This window comes from Equus quagga, chromosome 1 (assembly GCF_021613505.1).
Source record: "Equus quagga isolate Etosha38 chromosome 1, UCLA_HA_Equagga_1.0, whole genome shotgun sequence".
Taxonomy (NCBI): Eukaryota; Metazoa; Chordata; class Mammalia; order Perissodactyla; family Equidae; genus Equus; species Equus quagga.
In genome coordinates, this window is record NC_060267.1 from 46,442,257 (window position 1) to 46,467,946 (window position 25,690).

Here is a 25,690-nt window from a genome sequence, read left to right on the forward strand (position 1 = left end):
CTTGAGAAAGGTTTAGCAAAGTAGAGAATTGTTAGCATTTTCTTGTTAACACTACTAAAAATAAAAATGTTTCCTTTCAGAGCTTGGTATGAATATTTTATTCCATTTCCCCATAGAAAATGACTTATGGAAGAAGGACAAAAGATTGCTCCTAACACTGAAACAATAAGACTGAGAAAATGAGTAGTCAAGATTAAGAATTCAATAGACATATTTAATAACAAATTAGACACAGTGGAGAAAGAATTAGTGAATTGAAATTAAGTACCCAGAACAAAACATAGAAAGACAAAGAGTTGGAAAATAGGCTAGAGGGTGAGAGACATGAAGGTTACATTCAGAAAGTCTAACATACTTCTGGGGTTCTGGAAGTTAGAGGAGATAAAACGGGGTGGAAGCAATATTGAATGGCATTTGGAAACCAAGTTTTACTCCTTGACTTTTCCTGGAATGAGAGCCTGTGGTGATGAGCCTGCAACAGACAAGCTGCCATCCAAGAAAAAATACTTACATTACAATCATTGCCAGTTCCTTCCCAGCTTGGCTGGGATTTTATTCTATTCTGCAAGAAAAATTTGGCAAAGAAGGGAATTGTTACATTACTAACAGTACTCAAAATAATACTTGTTATTTTTAACACTACTAACAAGTGTACTTGTAAACACCACAAAAAATAAAAAAGTTTTCTTTCAGAGCTTCGTATTAAGAGCATTTTATTCCATTTCCCCTTAGAAGATGACTTATAGAAGAACATAAGATTGTTCCTATCGTTTAAACAAGACTGAGAAAATGAATGTTCAGTAGACAGATTTAATAACCAATTAGACACAGTGGAGAGAATTAGTGAATTGAAAAATAACCACCCAGAGTGAAACATAAAAAGACAAAGAGATGGAAAAGAGGCTAGAGGGTGAAAGACGTGAAGGTTACAGTCAAAAAGTCCAAAATACTTCTGGAGTTCTGGAAGATAGAAGAGATAATGGGGTGGAAGCAAAATTACTGAGATTTCCATAAAAATGTATCAGTCCATTGATGGACGAAATCATCAAACCTCAGACAAGATAACTAAAACAATTTAACATATAAACATTACAGGAAACCAAAGTCCAGGAAAAAAAATATCATAAATAGCCAGAGAAAAAATTGCAAATTATATTAAAAGGATCAGGTGTTTGAAAACAACTGATTTCGACCAAAAATGGAAGCTAGAACTGCATGGAATAATATCTTCAAGGTGTTTCAAAAGAAGAGCAGACTTTTCATAAACAGAAATTCAAAAAGATATTTTTCAGATAGAATAAATATTATTCCAAATATGAAGTTTAAGATGCAAGAATGACTGTAAGTTAATGTACATGGAAAATACATGTGTAAACGTAAATGCATGTTGACTGTCTAAAACAATCATGTTTTAAGGGGTTAAAATACAGAATGAATAAAATATATGAGAATAACAACATAGAGACTGAGGGTGAATGTGAAAAGGGTAAATTTAGTTGAATTGTACTTTGAACTTTTCATTTTCTGTGACAAGAGTCAGCGTACCATATTCAAGAACCCTGCTATTCTACTCCTGTTTATATAGCAAGACCAGGGCATCAAATAGTATGTAAAAGAATGCTCATAGTAGCATTATTTAAAATAGTTCAGAAAAGAAATGCCCGCTTAATGAGTGTTAACTAGACATATTGTGGTTGTCATTAGCAATATATACAAATATCGAATCATTATGTTATATACCAGAAAGCAATATAACGTTATATGTCACATTATACCTCAATAACAAAAATCTAATGAAGACAAAAACAGAGAAACAGCCCAAACATCTGTCAGCTTAGAATGAATGCATATTTTAGTAAACTCATTCAATGAACAAACACAGAGAAATGAAAAAGAATGAACTAAATGTACATGCAACAATGTGGATAAATTTGTGAAACATAATGTTCAATAAAAAAGAAGTCAGAAAACATAACGTATTAAGGGTTTTATTTATGCAATTTAAAACAGCATGCAAAACAAAGCTACAGAGTTTAGAGTTACACATTTGGGTGGTAAAGCATAAAGCCAATCAAAGAAATGATCATGACAAAGTATGGATATTGGCCACTCAGGAGAAGTGGAGACAGGTGTAGTGATTGAAAAGTGGCATGAAGGTGACCTGTGCTGTTGGCAATGCACCATTTCTTGACCCGCATGGTGCTTACATGGGTGTTGCCTTTGTGATAAATAACTGCACTTCACATTTTTGTTCAGGCTATTTCTAAGTGTGCATTATAATTTTTAATAAAAACTCTCAGTTAGGAGAAACTTCCCATAAAGTTCAATCATTATGGAGTTCATTATATAGCTAGGGGGAAAATTCACAGTCTATATAGTACTCAAGTCTAAGAATTAAAGTGGGAACTTTCTTATTTTAGTTGCAATATGCAGAAATTCGAGCTGATGGTATGAGCAGCTCTCAGAATTTTACAAAAGCATTCTTCCAACCTTAATTATTCACCTCCCATGACAAAAGTTTGACATACTGCATCTATTTTTCCTCTGGCTCCTGAACTGCCGAAACACCAAAGGTAAAGGGTGAACATGTTTTCTATACATTTAGGTTAGCAGGGTACTTGTATTAGTTTGCATTTGCGGCAAAACAAACCACTCAAAAACTTCACTGTTAAATTAAGTAGGTATTTATTTCTCTCATGTTTGCACCATTCATTTTTCTAGGCTGGATTGTATTGGATGCCTCTGATGATTTTAAATAGGCTTGGCTGTGTCTCTGGGAGCCAGTTATGGTTTGGCTGATTAGCAGTTTAGGCTCCATCTTTCTGGAGCGTCTTCACTCCGTGAGTCTCTGATTCTCCTCTTGGGAGCAGTGCACTAGCCTGGGCAAGTTCTCATGGTGATTGTAGAGAAGCAACACTGGGCTAGCCTCAGGATTGAAACCATGTCAAGTCTAACAATTCTTCATTTTTCAATGCTAGTTTACACGATTGAGCTCAGAGTAAAGGGACAAGGAATTCACCTGGACATCATGGAGGATACAGTAATATTGCAGGTGAAAAGGTATAGATACAGTGGGGATTAAAGAATTGTAGGACATTTGAGGAATTGCAGGAAAAAGAATTACAGGACTACCCCAGTCCTCCCTCTTGGCTACAGTTACTAATTTTTCTCCCATATACAAACACTCGTTCCATTTGAGCATCCCCAAAAGTCTCATTCAATTACAGCATTAAGCTTGAATTCCAGGATTTTTTAATCTACATATTGTTTGGTTATGGCTCCTTTGCATCTGGAAAACAAGGAATTAAAAAGACAAGTTATCTACATGTCAAATATGTAGTACACAGGGATGAAACAGGACAGGATAACCATAACAAACAGTCCCATTGAAAGAGGGGAAGAAGAGGGAACCTACAGCAATTCTGGCTCATAGAAATTCTGAACTCACATGTGGAAAATATTTTCATGCCCCTCTCTGTTGCGATAGAGTCTGTTTCTTGATTAGGCCTCTGTTGTGCTTTCCAGTCCATTGTTCTCTATAGCTGTTGGCTTTGCCCTCTGGGATGTTCTTCTTTCCCTATCACTATTTTTGAATAGTTCTTAAGAGCGTAGTGGAAAATATGCCCTGTGAGTAATGTTTCAGGCTGCTTCTTGATGTAGAAGGGTGGGGCCCAGATACCTTTTTACATTTAAACAGTCTCAGTCCTGGCTGGCAGCAATTTTACAATAGAGCCGACTCAAAAATATTTTGCATTTTATATGTATTTGATTATAATATATTCCGTGAGTGAAAAGCCATATCCATACTTTTTGTCAGGACTTATTCCTCTCTGTATAGATTAATCATGCCATTTTAGTACATCAGGTTGCCGTTGGAAAACCCTCTTAAGATTGAGCAAATCCTGCCTTCCCAGCACTCTTTGCGCCACCGGAGCCAAGATGGAGGAGTACACTCGGGAACCGTGCCCCGGGCGAATTGTGGATGACTGTGGTGGGGTCTTTACGATGGGCACCATAGGTGGTTGTATCTTTCAAGCAATCAAAGGCTTTCGCAATTCTCCGGTGGGAGTGAACCACAGACTGCGCGGGAGTTTGACAGCTATTAAAACCAGAGCTCCCCAGCTGGGAGGTAGCTTTGCAGTTTGGGGAGGTCTGTTTTCCATGATCGACTGCAGTATGGTTCAGGTCAGAGGGAAGGAGGACCCCTGGAACTCCATCACAGGTGGTGCCTTAACAGGAGCCATCCTGGCCACGAGAAATGGACCAGTGGCCATGGTCCGGTCAGCCGCGATGGGTGGCATTCTCCTAGCTTTAATTGAAGGAGCTGGTATCTTGTTGACGAGATTTGCCTCTGCACAATTTCCCAACGGTTCTCAGTTTGCTGAAGACCCCTCCCAGTTGCCTTCAGCCCGGTTACCGTCCTCACCTTTTGGAGACTACCGACAATATCAATAGGACTTCCTTCCCAGGATTTCCTCAATAGAGTGAGCTGCAGTTCAAGAAAGGATCTCAGAACATCAACTTACAGTCTGTTTTTAAAACCATAGGTGGGACAGCTGTGGCCCAACAGGCTAGGAAGAGACATTTAGCACATTTTTCTATTTAAAGGAACATGGAAGGGGGTGTTAAGAGATAATACATTTATTTATTCACACTTGGATTAAATTTATGAGCAAAGTAAATGTCTCCTATCTTTAAAAGGAAATATAATAAGTGCTTAGGAGATGAAGGACCATAGGGCAGACAACAGGGAAACATGCCCATCATTCCTTGGGGACTTCTCTGCCTGGATTTGTGCATTCTGTTAGACAATAAAAACTCCCGGAACTTGCTCTTTCTTTTAAGATAAGTTGTAGAGTTCTACTTTTCATCCTCACACACTTCAAATAATACCCAGTGCTTTGAAAATGGCATGTTTTGTAGTTAGACTCTCATCTCACTCGAAGTAGATCATGTATGAGAAGAACGTTGCCGAGTCCACGTGGATCCTTCCACATGCATTCCTTCTGGATTGACAGCTAGGGTGGAGCACACACCCTTCACTTTGAAAGTAAAATGTCCTATGTCTTGGTGTTAAGGATGTGAGATGCAAAACTGTACCTTTGAGGCTGCTGTGTCTTGACTCTTGACCGTCAGAACCCTCAGCAGACACGACTTCCTTCCAGTAGACCCACTTCTGCGTGAGCAGAATTCACAGAGGGAGGGGGAGCGCTGGAGGTCTGATGTTTATTGGGTGCTTGAAATAAAATGTATGCTGTTAAAAAAAAAAAAAAAAGATTGAGCAAATCCCATAATTCTTGAGCTCTCTCTGTCTTCTCTAAATTCTCTTTGCAAACTGGATAGTTCCGTTGGAGGTTATCTATTTCTTTTAGTACCATATAATATATGGCTAAATGCAATCATTTGATGCTGTCAACATTTTATCTCATGATCTCTTCACCCAGATACAACAGTTCATTTCATTCATTTTCTGTCTTCCAAGTTATCTTGAAAACAGAATTTCAGATATTTCACAAGTGCCTCACATGTGCCACCATTTTTACAGCCTCCTCTATCAGTTTTCTCAAAATCAATGCCACAGGTTTGGCTCTTGTTGCCATTATGGCCCACTTCTAATACCAATTTTTGTATCAGTTAGCTTTCACTGTCTAACAAACACAAAACTCAGTGATGGACATCAATAAACATTTATATTTACGTATCTCTGGAGACCAATGACTAGGCTGGACTTTCCTAGACCTCTCTGCTGTTTTCAGATGGCCAATTATGTGTCTGAGGTTCAAGTGGAGGCTAGTTGATTAAAGCTGGACTTGATGTAGCGCTTTGGATCCTCACACCTCTCATCCTTCTCCCTGGACCACTTCACTAGTCTGGACATGTCCTTCTCATGGTGATAGTTTAATATGTATAACAGTGAATGAGGCCCAATAAACAAGCTGGAGAGATTTAAGCCCCAGTGATTCAAGACACTGCTTGAAAAATATCTGCTAACATCTAGTTAACCAAAACAAGTCACATGGCTGAGCATAGAGTCAAGGAATGGAAGACATCCTTCTTCTTATGGTGAGAGGGTATACAAAGTTACAGGCTGATGAATTGGGATCAACGTAAGCAATCTACCACAGAATCTCTTACATTATAAAAGCAATTCCAAGGAACATTTATATCCTTTTATATACTTGAGTCTCTCTTATCCACTTCTATCTGGAATTTCCATCTATAATAAGATCTTAAATATTTTTGAGAACTCCATTTTGATTTATATTACAGAGATGACTACTACTACTTTCTTTTTTGGGTTTTACAAATTCTATTTTTTCATGGAAGTTTCTTACAAGTCCCCCCATTCATCCAGCTGTAAACTTCTAACAGTTTTCTGCTTATCAATGAATCCATTCTGTTAATTCCTCCACTTGTTGCACTCATCTTTTCCATGGAAACTTACTGGTGAATTTGCTTCCTCTTTATTAAAAATACTGGACAGGCAATGATTATATGTGCCCCTTTTGTTCATATTTTCCCCCGTCCTAGCATTGTTTGTCTAAATTTTACATTTTGGGGACCCTTGTTATAGTAAGATTTATGGTAAAAATATGTTTTACTTTTAATGAAAGCAACTATTATTTAAATAAATTCAACCCATTTTCTTGTCATTGATTAGGTAATATAATCCCAAGTTATGTCTCATCATCAGACATCCACTCCAAGTTTGAATTTAGTCCATTTCCGTCTTGCGTGGCTCTCCCTCTCTCATCTTCCATATACTTTCCTTTAATATCCTAATTTTACATATTTTTATACATTTTGATACCTAATACATGTCATTCTTAACTTCTGAGCCACATTTAGGCATATCTTGAAATTCAGTAATTAATGCCCGAAAAGTCTCCATCTTCTATTAATGCTTTTTATAGTTATCTGAGCCATAAGAACTCAGAGTATGTCAGTGCCAGAGCCAACATGAAGATTCAGGGTTATCTTCCATTTAGGCTGAGCTATAAGCCCAGCACTGTCTAATTTCCAAAATCTTTGTGCTTTTGATGACACAACATTAGCTCTACATTGAGGTAAAAATGATTCTTTATCTGGAACCAAATTGAGCAAAAGATTCCTAAGTCTATCTCACAATAAAAACATTGATGTTCAAATATAACTGTAGGGTGTGGATTTTCCTATGTTAGTGAGAAGTATTTCAGTTTTAGATCAGAGAAAAGAAACTCAAACAGATTTATGGCTTAGAGAACTGAAAATTCAGGGATAGGGCCACTTATTGTACGGGGCATCGGAATTGCCCACCTCAAAATGTATCTCTTTGGCTTAATTATTTTTAAGAACGAAAGACTCTGAAAGAAACTTTGACCTTTGCCCTAACTGCCTAAAAGAATTTAAGATAGAAGGCCTGTTACAGGAATGAGCTTACCATAACATAACCTTGTCTATACCAAGCGCAGCAAACACTTGTTTAACAAATCTTCACATTTATATTCCCATGTAAATTGCCTTCCTCCACTTTGAACCCCAAAACCACTACCCACAATATCCTCTGTCTTTAGCTGAAAGTGATATTTAAGGTGGCAATTTTGGCCCTTCTGGTGAGTTACTCAGTTTTCCTGGGTTTCTCCTACGTAGACATGTTATAAGGCTTTGTTTGATTTTCTCCTGTTATTCTATCTCAGGTCAATTTGATTCTTAGGCTAGCAGGAAGGACCTAGAGGGTAGAGGAATTGTGTTCCTACCCTACACTGGATATAGCTGAAGGTAGGTAACCAGCTCTGAAATTATGAAAGAAGGTATGATTGAGAAATGGGGTGTGACTCAATTCCAAATACAGAGACACTATCCACCCCTTCTGAAAACTAGAAGATGCATTGGGCTATTCAAGATCACAGAAGTAATCAACAAAAATCTTTCCAACTTCAGATACTCTAATACTTGGGGATCCACCTACATTTTCCACCACTTTCTTCTCTTGCCAACCCATAAAAACTCTATCTTTGAGTACACTAACCCAAACTGTGTGAAAGAAATATTAGAAATATCAATAACATGGCCACATTAAATATCTGATACTGGGGAAGAAAAGGGCAAGAAAAACCATCAGGAGACCTTGGTCTGACCTCAAGAATTTAATAGAAGTCGTTAGGAATTATAACTAAGTGAACCAGAAGCTAGGAAGGTGGAATGGGAAAGAACAACTAATTTAGATGGCTGTGGATTCTATTCTCTTCACAGATATTGCCATTTAAATGATGCAACTACAGTCCTTGTCCTAAAAAGAAGACATCAGCAATAGAGATCCTCTAAATAATTACTCCATTCTCTGTGCTTTTGCTCTTAAACTTTTACCTCTTCCTTAAGTTTTATTTTCTGTGTTTCACAGCGAACTCTCACCTTGATATTTTTTTTTCTTTGCTTAATTGGTTTAAGATCTTCTAGAAAAGACTCACAATCTTTTTTTTTTTTCTGGAAAAGAATTGCTCTGAGCTAACATCTGTTGCCAATCTTCCTCTATTTTTTTTTATCCCCAAATCCTCAGTAGGTAGTTGTATATTCTAGTTGTAAGTCCTCCTAGTTCTTCAATATGACCCGCCACCACAGCATGGCTCCTGACAGATGAGTGGTGTGGTTCTGCGCCTGAGAACCAAACCTGGGCCAGTGAAGCAGAGTGTACCAAACTTTGACTGCTAGGTCATCAGGACTGGCACTCATAATCATTTTTCCAAGTTTCTGGACACTTCCCTGGGTTTGCCTCAAGTGAGAAAATGTACGTGTAAGCCCCTATATGCTGAATAATATTGGTACGATTTCAACCTCTCTGTTGTGAGTGGAGATTCAGGAAAGCTGGTATTTTGATCCAAATGAGCTAAACATTAGGGGAAAAAGAAAACTGCAAATCACATCAGGTTATTCTTTCTCATATTTGCATGATAATCAAACGGAATTCAGCTTTTCAATCATCATCACTCATAGTGTGTTACTCCCTCGGATTAGCAGAACTGTTTGATTGGAAGAAAAACTGTTATATGTTATTACAATTTTTTTGCCCTCAACACGTCTGAAAAATTTCTAGATTAAAACTCTATGATAAAGCATCACATATGTGCCACACTACATGAGATATGGAACAAAGTGAAGCAAAAATTAACTGCATCCTTAGAGATTAGGATTTTTCTCTCTAGGTATTTCAGTTGAATTGGAGAATATGTTGCTGATGGTAGAATCAGGAGACTTCATGATAGGAATTTTTGGAATTGTTTGATATTAGCCATGAACTGCATTTGCTGGCTCAAAAATCAGATTTCCTGGGGTGAATTTATCCTTACAAATTTCTCTTCAAAATTGATTGTGTTGAATACTATACATAATTTTTTTATGATAAAAATATACTTTATGCTATTTTTTGTATCACTTCTATATCCCAATATTAAACAGGGGAAAAAAACCCCACTGTTTTCCTTTGTACATGGACTGACTCCCTTGTTTGCCATTTGTTTTGTATATCTGTTAGTGAGCCCATATTATTATATTTGGTTTGTTCCAATTTTTAACTCCTTCCATCTTTAGGATCCCTTTCCATTCATATTCTTCATGTGTGTGTTGATATAAAATTAACAAAGTCTTGCAAATTTTTGGTCTATGCTACCTTCTCATGCATCACACTTTGAACGCCATCATTTGAGGCCTGCTGGGAGTTGAGCATGATTGTAGGTCAAAGAACTAAGAGGAGGTAAGGATACATCTAGAGGAGGGTCAGCATTCCTCTCCAAGGCAACCACCTCGGGAGAAGTCATGACATGTTTTTGAGGCAGGGAAGACAACCGTCCTCAGTGAGGGAAAGGAGGCTGCTTCATCTGACAATGGAAGCTAAGCAGAATTGAGGGGTTCAAGACCCCCCAGATTCTTTGAAGTCTCTCCATATATCCTCATTCCAACTTCTGGGTGCTCTTATTTTTAAAGAATGCCTTGTCATAGACACATGAGGTTATAGGTTTGTGAATTCACTTTGCAATGTGATTCATCTATTACAGGACTTGATATGGTTATGTTTTCAGAAATTTCAGCCCTTTTGTACAGGAGAGAAGGATTTCTTTTGTAATAGTCATAGAAATTTCCTGATCTTTTACTTGGACTCTAAGCTAGGAATTTGAAGTCTTAAACTCATCAATTTCTTTCTCCAAGTTTTTCCACACACTTAGAAGCAACCAACCAACCTATTTGTACGTCTTATTTTCACTAATATTATGATGGTAACAACTACTTGCTCACCCTAAGACTTGCCTTCTATAGACACTTGATTACAGGTGCGTAAAGATGACAAGTTAAGTAACTGTTATTTCATTGCATGCCGTTGGTTACCAGTGTCCTCTTATCATTGGAAACAGGGTCATGAATGACCTTATGTGTAATCATATGAGAAAACCAATTCCAGAGAACTAAGATCCAATTATGAGAATGTATCCTAAAGGTTTAATTTCCTTGGAACTACTTCCATGACCACTGTTTACATCAGTTAGGGTTTAATCAGGGAAGTGGAATCACTGTGAGGGATATAGAATAAGGACTTATTATAGGGATTAGACCTCACACAACTGTGGGAGCTTGTGAAAAAGTCTGAAATGGGAGGCTCTGCCTTTGTTGTGGTTGTGGGTTGGAAGGCAAGGTAGGTCAGCAATGCTGGCAGTCAGGAAGAAAATCTAGATGTAAAGCAGAGGAGAACCAGGATAAGCGGAAGCAGCAATGACAAACTATAACCCTGGAGGGAAAAACAGACTCTGCATCTGTTTCTCACTGGAACCTCACATATGTAGGTGACATATTGATGAAGCCAGTGCCCTTTGCCATAGAGCTGGACAGGCTTCCAAACCAGGATTCCAAGAAGCTAAATGAGGCTCCACAGTGGAACTAGATGAACTGCAGGCCTGGCTGATACTCCTGGTAAGCAAAGTGATCTAGCAAACCAGCAGCAATGTAATCAAGCATCACCAGTCTTGCCCAATTCAGCAATATATGCAAGATATCATAGCAAAAATGCCTCCTCCCCCTCACTTAAGGTGGTTTATTTTCTTTAAGGTCTTAGAAATGTTGTAGGATCAGTCAAAGGCTTACCCAGAAAAGTAAAGGAGGATGAATAGCTGGAGAAAAAACTGAAAGAAAAAATGTATAATGATGCAAAGAATGAGGAGCATTATACTGGTGCTGGCCCTGTGGCCAAGTGGTTAAGTTTGCATGCTCTGCTCCTGTGGGCTGGGGTTCACTGGTTCAGATCATGGGTTCAGACTTACGCACAGCTCACCAAGCCATGCTGTGGTGGCATCCTACATAAAAGAACTAGAATGACCTACAACTAGGATATACAAATATGTCCCGAGGTTTTGGGGAGAAAAAAAAAAAGAGGAAGATTGGCAACAGATGTTAATTCAGGGCCAATTGTACTCATTAAAAAAAAAAAGCATAGAAAATAAAAACCACCTGTAGAAACAGGTCTGTGAGGCTTAAAAAGAAAAAACCCCACAAAAATAAAAATGGTGTCTAGAGTAATCAAAGACTCAGAAACATGGACATTGTCTTTCATACACTGCACGACAGAGCATTTAGTGGGATATGCCCTCTTGAGGGAAATTTACTATAAAAATACTTTATGTCTATCATCTATACACACATATATATTTGATGTACATATATACTACATGTATGTGATATATTTTGGGTCCATTTCAAAAAATTTACTGTAACAAAGTAATTACAGATGTGCAAAAGGAATTGGTTCTAGAGACACATATAGATTTTAACATTAATATAAAAGCCCCCAATTTTTTTAATTCTTAAAAGCACTATCATGCATCAATGTAACAGAATGACACATGGTCCTTAAAAGAGATATAGAGCTGTGTTTCCCAAAGTTCTGAAGATCACTGGTTCAGCAAGGCATTAATAGGTATTACAAGGAAGCAGTTCTCAGTATCAAATGATTTTCTATGATGCTAGGATAAGCATAATTAAGCATTAGAAATTTTTTTTTATCACAGGCTCTCTGTATACTCTGTTAATATACAAGAGGGAGTACTGTATGTGGGGTTTCCAAATTTCTTAGTCTATGAAATCCTATTCTTTTCAGGGAATATCTTTTAATTCTACTGTTTTGTGTAATTTAACTTGAGAAACTCTAACATTGAGGGGCTGTGTATCAGTGAGGAATAATTTCATTTCTAAAAATACGTGTAGGCACATGTGTCAGTTTGGATGCAAGAATAAATCCAGTAGAAACATAAGAGTGCTACTCTGGACCAAAAGCCATCTTTGAAGGCCTGATCTGTCACCTGTAGCTACATGAACTTGAGCAAACTATTTGAATTCTGTGATCTCCAGTTTGCAAATTTTCAAATAGGATATTCTTCTATCCCTACTAAAAGATGTTTTTAATAAGTAAATGTGATGTCAAGGATAAAAATACTTTGTAATGTAAGCATAGATCTAGAAAATATAGATCAGTATTATTGTCATTATCAAAATAAAGCTTATTCTGGTAAAAATAGTATGTTTTTTTGAACTTCAACTATTTAGATTCATTTTGCCAATTTTTCTCAATTTTTGAATTATTTGCGGTCACCTACCTTCCTTCAGGCTAGGTAGAGTTGAATTATTGGTGCTTTTTCTTTCTTTCCTATTTTAGCACTATAGTGAATGATGATGCTGAATGTGATGGTGATGATGAATTTCCATCTGTAAATTCAGTTTTCTACACCAGTTTTAATTCTGCAGATGGCTCTTAGAAGCTCCTATTTGAGAATTTTTGTATTTTTATAATGTGCATTTTTGAGTATGGTAGAAGGTGAAACAGTGAAAGAGAATCTTTCTCCATTTTCATGTCAGCAAATTAATTCTATTTTTTCACTCATATTAGAACATGTTACACCAGGCATTACTATAAAAGGAGAAATAGCCACATTTGTTGTGAAGGAAGTCACAAACTAAGGCATTTTAAATGAACTGAAATGGTTTTCATAATGTTAGCTGAGGGCCAGTGTGAAAATAGAAGCTGGTGGTTATGGAAATGGAATGGAAGCCCTTATAAAAACAAAGAAGCCCCACAAAAAATACTAGTTTTCAATTCATCAACTGCCCATCTGTGCTATTGGGGATGGTGATTTTCCACTCAGAAAAAATGTCAAGTGAACATGACAACCTGTTTTTTGTTGTCCTAAGTATGAAATTAGTACTTGGTGCTTAGGGAAATGGATTGATTGGAATAACGAACTATATACTCTGGGTAAGACACAGGAAAATCAGCTTCATTAACCTCATCCTCATGAGCTTATCCGTAAGCAGAATGTGCTTCTTGATTATGATACTGTTTGATTCGTTTCTGCTGCTGCTGTCTTCAAATCCACATAGCATTAATCAAATTGGAAAACCTAATATTCTGTCATGCATAATGATCAAGCTCTTAAACGTCTGGTTTGATACCTGCCTCAGCATCTTCTGTTTCCTGAAGATGGCTACCTTTTTTTCCGTCTTTTTCTTTGATTAAAGTGGAGAATTAACAGAGTCGTTATTATTATTTCTCTGAGACCCTTGCTATTTTTTCTTTTTAGCATCCTACTGATAGTCCATCTAATTCCTGATATTTTTAATCTCGCAACAAACAAGACTTGGAGGATTAATATACATGAAACACAATCCATTATTTTCTTCGTGCTCATCAGTGTTGAGATCACCATGCCCATAACTATTTCCGTAGCATCAGTTCTTCTGTTACTTCTCTTTTTGGAGGTATAGCTAGAGGATGGAGTTCAGTATCACAGGGTCCCAAGATCCCAGGAGTTAAGCTCATGGAAAAGCCATGGGAATGGTGACTTCGTTCTTCTTTCTCATTTGGATTTCTGTTGTGTTGACTTTATAATAATTACAGCCATTTATTGTCCCCTAACTAGCTGATATTGACATTTGGTAAAGTAATAACATCTGCCCATCCTTTAGGCCATTCATTTATCCTAATTTTGAGAAACAGCAAGCTGAAGTAAGCTGCTGTTAGGATTTGGGGGCAGCTGGAGTGCTTTCTAAAAGGAAGGAAAACATAAACTCAATAAAAAATAACTCTCAAAAAGGAAATAAGTATGGTAAGACTGTTGCAAGAGTTTCAAAATCTTTTTCTATGTTCTCTGTTTTGACTTTCTCATATTTTAAAACAAATTTCTGGAATAGAATATTTTCTATATGTCTGAAAATAAATATGTGTATTTATAATTATATAATTTACAATGTATTTATAATTTCTCAATTTTATAATGAAATCTGTTGCATTTTTTGTTTTATATATTGAATGACACCTGAGGATGTAGACAAACTGTATTGTTCTTTAAGAATTATCCATCAGCTGTGAAACAGATTATCATTAATTTAGTGGCTTAAACCAACAAACACATGTATTATCTCAGAGTTTTTTGGGTCAGGAGTCTTAGCAAGTTGTGACTGTGTTTTCTACTTCAGGATCTCACCAAGATGAAATAAAAGTTTTGATGATATGTCATTCTATTTATAGGCTTCACTGGAGAAGAATCCACTTCCAAGCTCACTCAGGTTTTTGGTGGAGTTCATTTTCTCGTGGCCCTCTCCACAGGCACTTCATAAGGTGGCTGCTTACTTCTTCAAGTCCAGCAAGAATCTCTCACTCCAGAGAGACCCAGCCACTCTTTTAAAACTTTACCTGATTACATAGGACCAATGAAGGAAAATCTCCCTTTCAATTAACTCAAAATCAATTGATTTTACCTCCAAAATCCCTTGATGCTTGCCATATTCTGCAGCCCAGAAATAAGTGACATGTCCTGCCCACACTGTGGGACAGTAAATTATATAGAGTGTGAACATCAGGAATCTGTATTCAGAGGGAGCAAAAATCTTCAGTTCTGATGCAGTCCAATTTATCAGTTCATTAATTTTATGAATCATACTTGGTATGTATCTAAGAGGTCCAGCTAACACAAGCTTTGAAAACTTTTGTTCTGCATTTTCTTCTAATGTTTGTATTTGTTGCTCTTACATTTAGGTCTATGATCAATTTTGAATTAATTTTGTGTATGGTATGAAATAAGGATCTAAATTCATCTTAATAAATGTGAATATTTAATTGTTCCAACTTCATTTGTTGACAAATGATCATTTCTCCATTGATTGCCTTGATACCTTTTTTGAAATCGACAGTGAATTTATTTGGTTTTTTTAAACCTTTAAATATTGATATATTTATTCATTTGGATTTAACAATTTATCATCTGTGGAAAATTGACCAAGTTTTCAAAAAGGCTTTCCTTTTAAACAATAGAAAAATCATTACAGTCAGATGGTACCGTACAGACGGTAACATCTTCCTATCATTAATTTGAGAAGTGAATGTGTAAATATGTGTCAACGTGCATCAAGATCTGGATTTAGGATAGCCATTTTTTTATGGATTTTGATTGTCTGCAAAGAAAAATATGAATTCATGGTTCTCATGTGAAAAATGGAAATAATCACAAAGACCGAGTTATTTAAAATATGTAGGTAGTGCACATTCATGGTTAAGATCAGGCTCCTTTGTGGGGGAAATGGAAGACTGGTTTGGTAAAGTATAAAAGTGTATAAATACTAAGCAAACGATTATGGTGATCATAATTTAAAATTAAACACTAGTAAATGAAAATTCTTACTGCTTAAATTAACTATTTTAAAAGCACTTCCGGGGGCTGGCCCCTGGCCGAGTGGTTGGGTTTGTGCACTCTGCTTCGGCAGCCTGGGGTTTGATGGTTTGGATCCTGGGCGCGGACCTAGCACAGCTCATCAAGCCATGCTGAGGCAGCATCCCACACTGAGGAACTAGAGGAACCTACAACTAGGATATACAACGATGTCCTGGGGGGCTTTGGGGAGAGAAAAAAAAAGAGGAGATTGGCAACAGATGTTAGCTCTAGGCCAATCTTCCTCACAAAAAGAAAAACATAACAAAATCAAAAAACACTTCCAGTCTTCCTCCCTCAATTAACACTCTTCCTCCTGCCTAAATTTACTGGGGAAAAAGAAGTTGGGGAAAATAACTTGAATTTTATTATAAGTTACAAAATTGCCAGTCATTTAATCTCCTCCACCTTTTCTGCAGAGAACAAATTCCATTGTAATACTTAGCAGAAGAAAATGAAATTTGGGGCATTTTGATTTCTTTAAACAATCACTGTTGCTGTGTTCTTACTAAGTTAGCCCTGCCAGCAGGTGTGGAATTCAGTTCTTGTATTCGCCGTGCAGCTTCTTCTTCCTGTGGTGAACATGACTTAGAGAAAGTGGTGACTTGATATTTAAGCGATCCCTCTCCACCTCCTCTTCCTCATTGTATCTCTCATCCTCATCCTCATCTTCCACATCACTGCTCTGAGGACTGGAGACCTGAGACTCCAAAGGGGAAGGTGATACTGAGGAAGGCTAGGATATTGAAATCCTTCTGTCATTGGTGGTGATGTGGATTTCATATGGAATTTATCTGGAAAAGCTCTGCTTAATGTCAGGTACCTGGCATGCTGGTAATATCTGCCGAAGTATCTCCAATCCAGAAGATCTGAGAGCCTCTCAGTTTGGTTCTTCTGGATAATTCTCTGGCGGTGTGACTGTTTGCAAAATCCATAGAGAAACTTAGTTGATTGCAGGAATCATCCAGAGAGCAGAACTGCCTGTCAATGATGTAAATACCCTATGCAGTTGGATCAGCCATGTGCTCCTGCATGAAACAGCCAAAGCCAGAAAGATTGGTTGTCACACTGGGGATGCCCATCACGGTGCATTCAGCTGGAGTATAACCCCACAGTTCACAGTACGACGGAAATACTCCAAGATGACAACCTCAGACAAACTCTCCGTAATCCATGGGTAATCAGGGGCTTGTGGAGGATAGGACCTCTGGGTGCAAAATCACCTGGTGGGTTCTGGGGGCATCTTGGTGAGAGGAGGGACCTCTCCAGAGACTGAGACATTGGTGGGGGCCATTGTTCTGGTCTAGGCGTGTTGGCACAGACCCCGGTGGGCACCATGGAGGTTCATCCCTTGGCCTGTTAGCCCAAGTTGACAATGAATTTAAATGTTAGTGGGGACTTTCAGTTGTGTCTCTTTGATCTCTATGCTTGTCTTCATGGAGTACCATACTATCCTGATTATTGTAGCCTAGTAGTAAACTTTGACATTAGGAACTGTAATACTCCAACTTTGTTATTTTTTTTTTAATTGTTTTGGCTATTCTGGTTGCTTTTTAGTTCCATATACATTAAGGAATAGTTTTTCACTTTCTGCTAATAGATCCTGCTGGGATTTGATAGAGATCACACTGAATATATCGATCATCTCTTTAACTGAAAAGACTCTCCTCAGTCCAGATTTCAGTTCAATAGTTCCTCCTTCTTTGTACAGCTCTCTGATGAGTTTAAAATGTAATTTTGACAATATATTCCCTGTATATTTGTTGTTTTAGGAGGACATTTTGCCTTTTTCAACCTGCTACATTGAATCCTAAGTGGGAGTCCTCACAGGTTAACTCTGAAGTATCAAATACCACAGGATCCAATGAGTAAGTAACAAGCCTCCATGCCCGCTCTGTAGCAGACAGGCGAAAGGGAACGTGCTTTACACAGACAGGATGCTCACTCCTCACAAAACCCACTAGATGAGGATCACATTACTATCCGCATTTTACTGATGATTGTACTGAGGCAGAGAGTGGTTTTAAAACAGAGTCTAAGATCAGAGATATATGAAGCCGAGAATTTGGGTTTTCCATCCTGGCAGTCTGGCTCCAAGATCCTCTGCTAAAAACAATTATAAGTGCTATAAAAACTGAAATTGCATAAAATCCAAGGGTACAGGTTAATTTTAACATCTATTAGTCTTAAAAATAATAGTAAAACATGAATTAGAAAAAAAACCACCAGATATTCATATACGGAAATGTCTGGAATGTGCAATGGAAAACATATATTCTTTCTAGAGCCAAGGGAATATTTACAAGATCCCTGAATATTTCAATTAAATATTAATATTTAATTTGGAATAGACTCTGAAACTTTATCAAAGACCTAAGCATGAGAGATACATTTGATAACTATGAATAATCAGTTGAAAAGCCTGCATGGGAGAAAAGCAGGGTTCAAACCTAGATGACCTCATGACTCAGATATCACATTTTTGAAATTATAGGACCATAATTCCACCCATGAGATGTATGTGTGAATATTTGTGTGTGTATGTTTATAAACTTGTAAAGAATAAATTTATACATAAGTATTAGTTTCAGCAACCAGTATTTAGGGCCTATTGGCTTTCCTGGGGTTCCCAAGAAAATCTTTGATGCTTTTCATAAGAAGCTTGATACCTTTCTACATAAATCTGGCATTAGAAAAATAAATAAATCCACAGTGCTAATGATCCTAGCTATAAGCAAGCTTCTTCCAAAAGTTTAGACATTCACTGTATTTTTTATGTATTAGGTTTTTAAATTTTGTTACAACTAATGTTGATGAACACAAAGTATGGAGAGGTTAAACAAGGAAAAAATTGCAAAACAATATGCCCTTATTTGCATGTCAGTAAATGAGAATTCAGCTTTCATATCAACATCAGTTATGAAATAATCCAGCCTATGGCAAGGACACACAGTGTATAAATAGGAGTCAAGGAAAAAATTGCAAAACAATATGTCCTTATTTGCATGATAGCAAATGAGAATTCAGCTTTCACTTCAAAACCAATTATAAAATAATCCAGCCTATGGCAAGGACACACAGTATGTAAATAGGAGTCAATTTAAGCTGTTTTGGGAGCAACAATGGTTTTCATAAAGACAGTGCTGACCTCCTCCATCACCATAGTCTCTTGCTTTCTTGCTTGACATTGGTCACAGAATTTGAAAGAAGAATTTTACTGAATATTCCAGCTGCACATAGAAGTTAATATCAGAACATTAAAGGAAACACTACCAGAAATATTAGACTTGTTTTTTTCTTTCTAGACATGGTAACTTTACTACCCAGAATTTTTTCCATCGTAACAATGACAGAATTTATTCTGGGAAATTTCGCTAATGGCTTCATAGCACCGCTGAACTTCATTGACTGGGTCAGGAGGCGAAAGATGTCCTCAGCTGATCAAATTCTCATGGCTCTGGCGGTCTCCAGAATTGGTTTGCACTGGGTAATAATAATAAATTGGTACACGACTGTGCTCCATCCAGTTTTATATAGTTTAGAAGTAAGAATTTTTGTTCATATTATCTGGGCAGTGAGCAACCATTTTAACATCTGGCTTGCTACTAGCCTCAGTATATTTTATCTGCTCAAGATCGCTAATTTCTCTAGCCTTATATTTCTTTACCTAAAGTGGAGAGTTAAAAGTGTAATTCTGGTAACACTATTGGGGACTTTGGTCTTTTTGTTTTTTTATCTTGCAGTGATATGCATAGATGAGAAAACACAGATTAATGTGTATGAAGGAAACATCACTGGGAAGACCAAACTGAGGGATATTTTACATGTTTCAAATATGACTGTATTTGTGCTAGTACACTTATTACCATTTTCTATGTCCCTGACATGTTTTCTGTTGTTAATCATTTCCCTATGGAAACATCTCAAGAAGATGCAGCTTAATGGCAAAGGATACCAAGATCCTAGCACCAAGGTCCACATAAGAGCCATGCAAACCGTGTTCTCCTTTCTCTTGCTATATGCCAGTTACTTACTGGCTCTAGTTATCTTAATTTGGAGTTCTAGTAGGCTGCAGAATGAACTGCTTCTCATGTTTTGTGAGGTTCTTGCAGTGCTGCATCCTTTAAGCCACTCGTTTATCCTGATTTGGGGAAACAAGAAGCTAAGACAGGCCTTGAAAAACATAAGAAAGATTATAAGATTACCATACCATTAACCAATTTGTTTTGAGGTAAGCAAGATAATTTTATAAAATATTGTAAGAAATTCCTCAGGATTATGAAGCAATGTGTATTCCACATACATATCCTATGTTATCATCTTTCCATGGAAGAATTTGTGATATATTTATGCATTTTTAAGAACTGACAACTTATCTCAGGAAATCATTGCTATACCATTGTAATTAGGACCAAACATATGTACCACGGTGTATTTAGATTTTATTGTTTGAACCTCCAATCTTTTGGATGGTAATCATATTCAACTCTAAATCACACATTGAGGATGTATATTTAGGAAAGAAGTTATTCCACCATGAATTCTTTCTTCATGGTTATTAGAGAGCAATCAGAACTGCTGTTCAGAAAAGATGCACACAATAAAATTCAAGATTGACAAACATATTTACAATACATTTTATATATGTGTGCAAAAAACAGTACCAAAGAATATTAGATCTAATACAAGTAGATGGAAAGGTTAGAAAAAATGAAGTTGTCCAATGGGGATGAGGAGGAAAGAAAGCGATCATGACCTGTTTTCACTGCTGCTGTGTTGTTGTACGCAGTTAGGAAAGTCATTTCCTACAGTTTTTGAGTTAAGAAGACCTTTTTTGAAGCTGAGATCTGATGTCAAATTATTCAGTTTTCCCCTAAGTCACCTTTGGGCACTGAATTGCCAATTGTCTTCTCCATCGTGCTACCTAAAAATTCTTTTTAAACTTCATAGAAGAACACTCAAATCTTCCCTATCTTAAACATATGTTCAAAATAAGAATAGTAACAAATTATGGTACATAATTCAATGACTGTTCTACATATTCTAAAATGGTATCTGTCATGCCCATGTAATAATTATATGCAATATCTTCAAGATCTGCTTTATTATAATCTTGTGGAGAATGGTGGAGTAGTGTACTAATATATTATTGATAGCAAGTTCTGTTCTAAGAAAGAAATGTATAATCTTGCTTAATAATTGAATTTTCATGTTTATATTAATTCTTAGTGTTGTGAAATTTTAACAACATTATGTAACCCTTAAGATAAATCATTTCCACATCTGATTTATTCATTTGCTTTTAGCCATCTATCTGCCCCAGTAGAATATAAGCCGGGTAATGGGAGGATCTTGTCTATACTGTTTTCTGCTGACTCCTCATATATAAAAGCCAACCCATAGAATAGTTGGTCCAAATGATATTCTGATTGCTAAATAAATGGAAGAATAAATCATATTAGGGCTGGAAAACCAATGAAAATGAAACCCCTCACAAAATCGGCAGGTTGCATGGATTTCCTGGTTTGCTTTCTTCACCATTCAAATGCCTCTAAAGAAATCCACACACTCTCAGTCCCAATTTCTGCATTAGACCAGCAGAGAAAATGCTGTCACCAATAGACTTCAAAACATAGAGTGACTCACATACAAAATACATTTAATACTGCTCTTTTAGCAGTACTGCTGTGTCTGAAGAGGCTTCTCTATGATCCAGGGAACCAGGCTCCTCTAAAGGATGCCATCTTTAACACGTGGCTTCCAAGATTGCCTTGGAGTCATCTCCATTCCTGACAGCCAGGAGGAGAAAGGCATATGGAGGAGTGTGCATGGAGAGAGTTTTTGGGACAGGCTTGTAAATTTTGCACACAGTTTTCACTCACATGACGTTGGGCAGATTTCGGTCACATTGCCACAACCATCTGTAAGGGATGCTGGGAAATAAAGTTTCTCTCTAGCCCAGAAAGAAGAGGAAAACATGGAATTTAGGACTTGGAAGTTTAGGGAGCTTTAATAATTCAACTGAAATAGCCAATAATTTATTGTAAAACAAAAGAAATTCCTCTGTTTAGAAGCATGACGTAGCTTGTTCATGTCACTTTGATAATTTGTAATATCCTTACATCAGTCTTGAATATCAGTTCTTTTTTCTATTTCTTCATAAATTCTAAAGAATTTAAGTTCAAACTAAATATTTCTATCCTCGTAATCCCATAATTGACTCTCCACTGTAGTGTTGTAGCTTCCTCATGTGTATTCCCAGTATATTTTGCTTATAACATCTGATTTAGCTCCTACCATGGTATGTACTAATTCTTTACAGTTATTTGTTCTGGGACTTGGATATGTTCTTTGAACTGGAAATAGCTGCATGAAATTATTTATATAAATCATATTGAATCAACAAAAATACTTGAGAGGTAGAAACGCCTTATTGATGAGTAACAAATAATGACTGAATTATTAAAATTTGATTAATTTGTTAGTTATACAATTAATTTTAATTTTAAATTAAAATTTTTTTCTAGCAATTTCTATTCAAAATCTAAAATTTGTGTTCAAACGTATGGCTCAAGGGAGTGAAATTACAAATTACTGGAAAATAATCTCTCTAGTATTATCATGTTTACACACCTAACTTCATCGTTTTAGCACAAATGAAAATTTGCAACTGAAGCCAAGGATAAGTTGATGTAATTAGCATTTATGCTGGAAATTATATAGTAGGTAACTTGAACTACTAAGAAAGGTATTCATGAAGATTTGTATCTCTTAACAGAACTGTTTGGTTTAGCACTGGAATTACAATGTAAATAGGATGAACTATTCTTTCATGAAGATCTCCGAAACTATACCACATGGAAGAATATTGGCTGAACATTCTGGAATTATGAAAACATTTATAAAAGCATTATAAATGGGTGTCAACCTGCAACTGTTTAAAGCTGTCAGCAAGGCACCACATTAGAAATATTTTCCTAGAAATGTCAGTTGGAATGAAGGTCTACCTTCTGGTCAACGCAACAGGAGAACTCATTTCAGGAAAGCTTGGAAATCAGTTCATTGGACTAGTAATCTGCATTGAATGGGTCAAGAATGGGAAGATCTCAACAAGTGATTTCATCCTTACCAGATGATTTCATCCTTACCAGCTTGGCCATGGGCAGAATCATTCAACTGTGGGTAACACTATTTGGTTCATTTAATATGGGGCTATCTCCACATCTGTATGCCACCAGTAAACCAGCAAAAATGGTTACTATTCTTTGGGCACTAATCGATTACTTAACTAACTACCTGGTTTACCATCTGCCTAAGCATTTTCTGCTTCCTTGAGATAGCCAATTTCTCCCACTTCTTTTTCATCTGGCTGAAGTGGAGAGTGAACAGAGTGGTTCTTGTGCTTTTCCTGTTGTCTTTTTTTTGATTGTCTGTTAACCTCTTAATGTAGGATGCTTTTAAAGAGTTGCGAATGAATACCTATAGAGTACATGAAATATGCATGACTTCGCATTTAGATGGAAATAAAATTTTCTATCTTAAAAGCCTTCTTCTTCTTAGCTTGACCTATGTTATCCCCTTTCTTCTGTCCCTGACCTCTTTGCTCCTTTTGTTTCTGTCCTTCACAAGACACAGCAAGAATTTGCAGCTCAGCCTGTAGAAAGGAGGGACTCCAGTACAGAGGCCCATAAAAGACCATGAAAGTGGGGACAACTTTCTTCCTCCTCTTCATCATTTACTTCATTTCCACTCTAATAGCAATTTGGATTTTCCTTACGGTCCAGAGGTATCAGGTTATGATGTTTGTCATCGTGATTTCATTCATTGTTCCCTTAGTCCACTCATTAATTATAATTTTGGGAAACAGCTAAATGAGACAGGCCACCCTGAGACTACAGTAGCATTTTAAATTCTCTCTGAGAAAAGCCAAACTTTTGTCTTCACAGGAAGAATTTAAAAGGACCTCCTATATTCTATGGGAAAACACCTTCATAGCAGACCATGTAGGTCATTTTCAATTTCCACATTTCTTTCTTCTTGTAGGTACTAAGAAGCACAGAAATTTCCATTGCAAGTGCTGTTCACTAATCATATTTTCTCAAAGTGATCTTAGTGTTTGACTAAAAGAAATATCTCTGCTATAAAAACATTTACTGATAACAAAAGATTATTTGAGATGAAGAAGGTTATAAAAATGTATAATAAAATGTTAATAAATGTATATGTACTGTTGAACGCATATAAATAAATGTATATGAAATCACAGTCATAGAAAGGGAAAAGAATATTGTAATGTTTTCAAACTAAAAATAATTTCAAAATTAGAATAGAAAAAGATTTATAAAATGTTAAGTGTAATATAAATGTAATAACACTATTTAAATATAAAAATATAAATAATAGTCTCACATTACTAATTTTGGGAAGGATCTGAGGCAATGGGAATTTTCATACACTATTCATAGGACTATAAATTGTAAAACAACTTTGTGCAACAGTATGGCATTATGTAATTAAAGTAAAGATGTATATCCTAAGAGACATTAATTGCACTTCTATTTTTATACCCTAAAAATATTTGGTGCATGTGTGCCAGGATATATATGCAAAAATGTGTATATTGCTATTTTTCTTAACAGTTGAAATTGAGAAGTTTTACAAATGTCTATCAGTGATAAAATGGATAAATAAATCATGGCATACTGATACAATAGAATTATACACAATAATGGAAATGAAAAAATTAGGTCTCTAAATTTTTATTTCTTTGTTAGAGAAAAAAGACATAAACATAGAAAAGTAATTTGTAAAGCATAATACGTACTCAATGTAATGTTTGGATACGTTTATGTATATGTAGCACAACTGTGACTGCTGTAATAAAATAACTCAGATTTATTCACAGTAGGTGGGAATGCAAATAAGTAGGTGGGAGAATTTTGCTTCTATTAATAATAGCAATAATAAATAATAAGTCATTGCTAATGATGATATTAAAATATGAAAGAAAGATGGTATACTGTGTTATTATGTAAAAGATATACTCATGTCTATAGGAAATTGCAATAAAAGCAAAGTATTCTTTGTTTGAGGTCACTTTTGTTACAAACTTTAGAGTGCAGTAAAGGAAAAAAATAGCAAGTACGTCATCAGAAATATGTTGGTTTTAAGTTACCCTTGATGAAGTAGCCAGTGAAGTTATTCTTTCAAGTTAGCCCTTATGCTGAGAATGATGAATGTATCATAAGACCATGGAGAAGATTGGTAGCGTTATCCTAACACAGTGAACGCTCAAACTTAGAAAACTGGATGGAGATTAATCCATCAGTTAGAGTTCTCCCATTTAGCTGCCACCACCACCACCACCATCATCATCATCATCAGTATTATGCATCACATTTATTGATTCATATTTGAAATATTTATATACATATGTTAGACAATGCCTAAGTAATTTCCTAAAAATCATTGTGGGTAACTTACTTTAATAAGTAATAAAGTTCAAGTCAAACTGAATATATTTAGAAATTGAGTGTTCTTTGGTTTAAGTGCATTACTTGAGCAAATTATTTATGAGATCTTAAAATCACAGAGTTAAGGCACAGAGCCCTGTTTCTAACATAGCAAGTTGAATAAAAAGACTACTGAAAAATTGAGTCGTGGAATAGGATTGTGTTACTGTGATGTTGTATTACATGTTGCTTATCTGAATGGCATTTAGAGATTAAGCTCTGCTCGTCTTTCCACATATCATGGGCTTGTGGTGATGACCCAGCAATAGATAAGCTGCCGTGCAAGAAAATCCATTACCATTTCCTTTCAACTTGGTGGAGAATGACTAGACCATGATTTTATCTATTCTGTGACCAAAGTTTGGAAAACAAGGGAATTGTTAACATTTTCTTGTTAATGCTACTAAAAATAAAAAAAGCTTTAAGAGCTTGGTATTATGAATAGTTTATTCAGTTTCCCCA

At 36.3% G+C, this 25,690-nt stretch overlaps 2 protein-coding genes across 2 annotated transcripts; both read left to right on the top strand.

Annotated features, from left to right (window-relative positions):
• The first annotated feature begins 3,939 nt into the window (after window positions 1-3,939).
• Window positions 3,940-4,455, top strand: LOC124226662 (mitochondrial import inner membrane translocase subunit Tim17-A-like). Its single transcript, XM_046640240.1, has one exon. The coding sequence runs from the start codon at window positions 3,940-3,942 to the stop codon at window positions 4,453-4,455; it is 516 nt and encodes a 171-aa protein (XP_046496196.1).
• A 14,568-nt stretch (window positions 4,456-19,023) lies between these two features.
• Window positions 19,024-19,932, top strand: LOC124241514 (putative taste receptor type 2 member 33). Its single transcript, XM_046665360.1, has one exon. It carries the CDS (start codon window positions 19,024-19,026, stop codon window positions 19,930-19,932), a length of 909 nt encoding a protein of 302 aa, XP_046521316.1.
• Window positions 19,933-25,690: the final 5,758 nt, after the last annotated feature.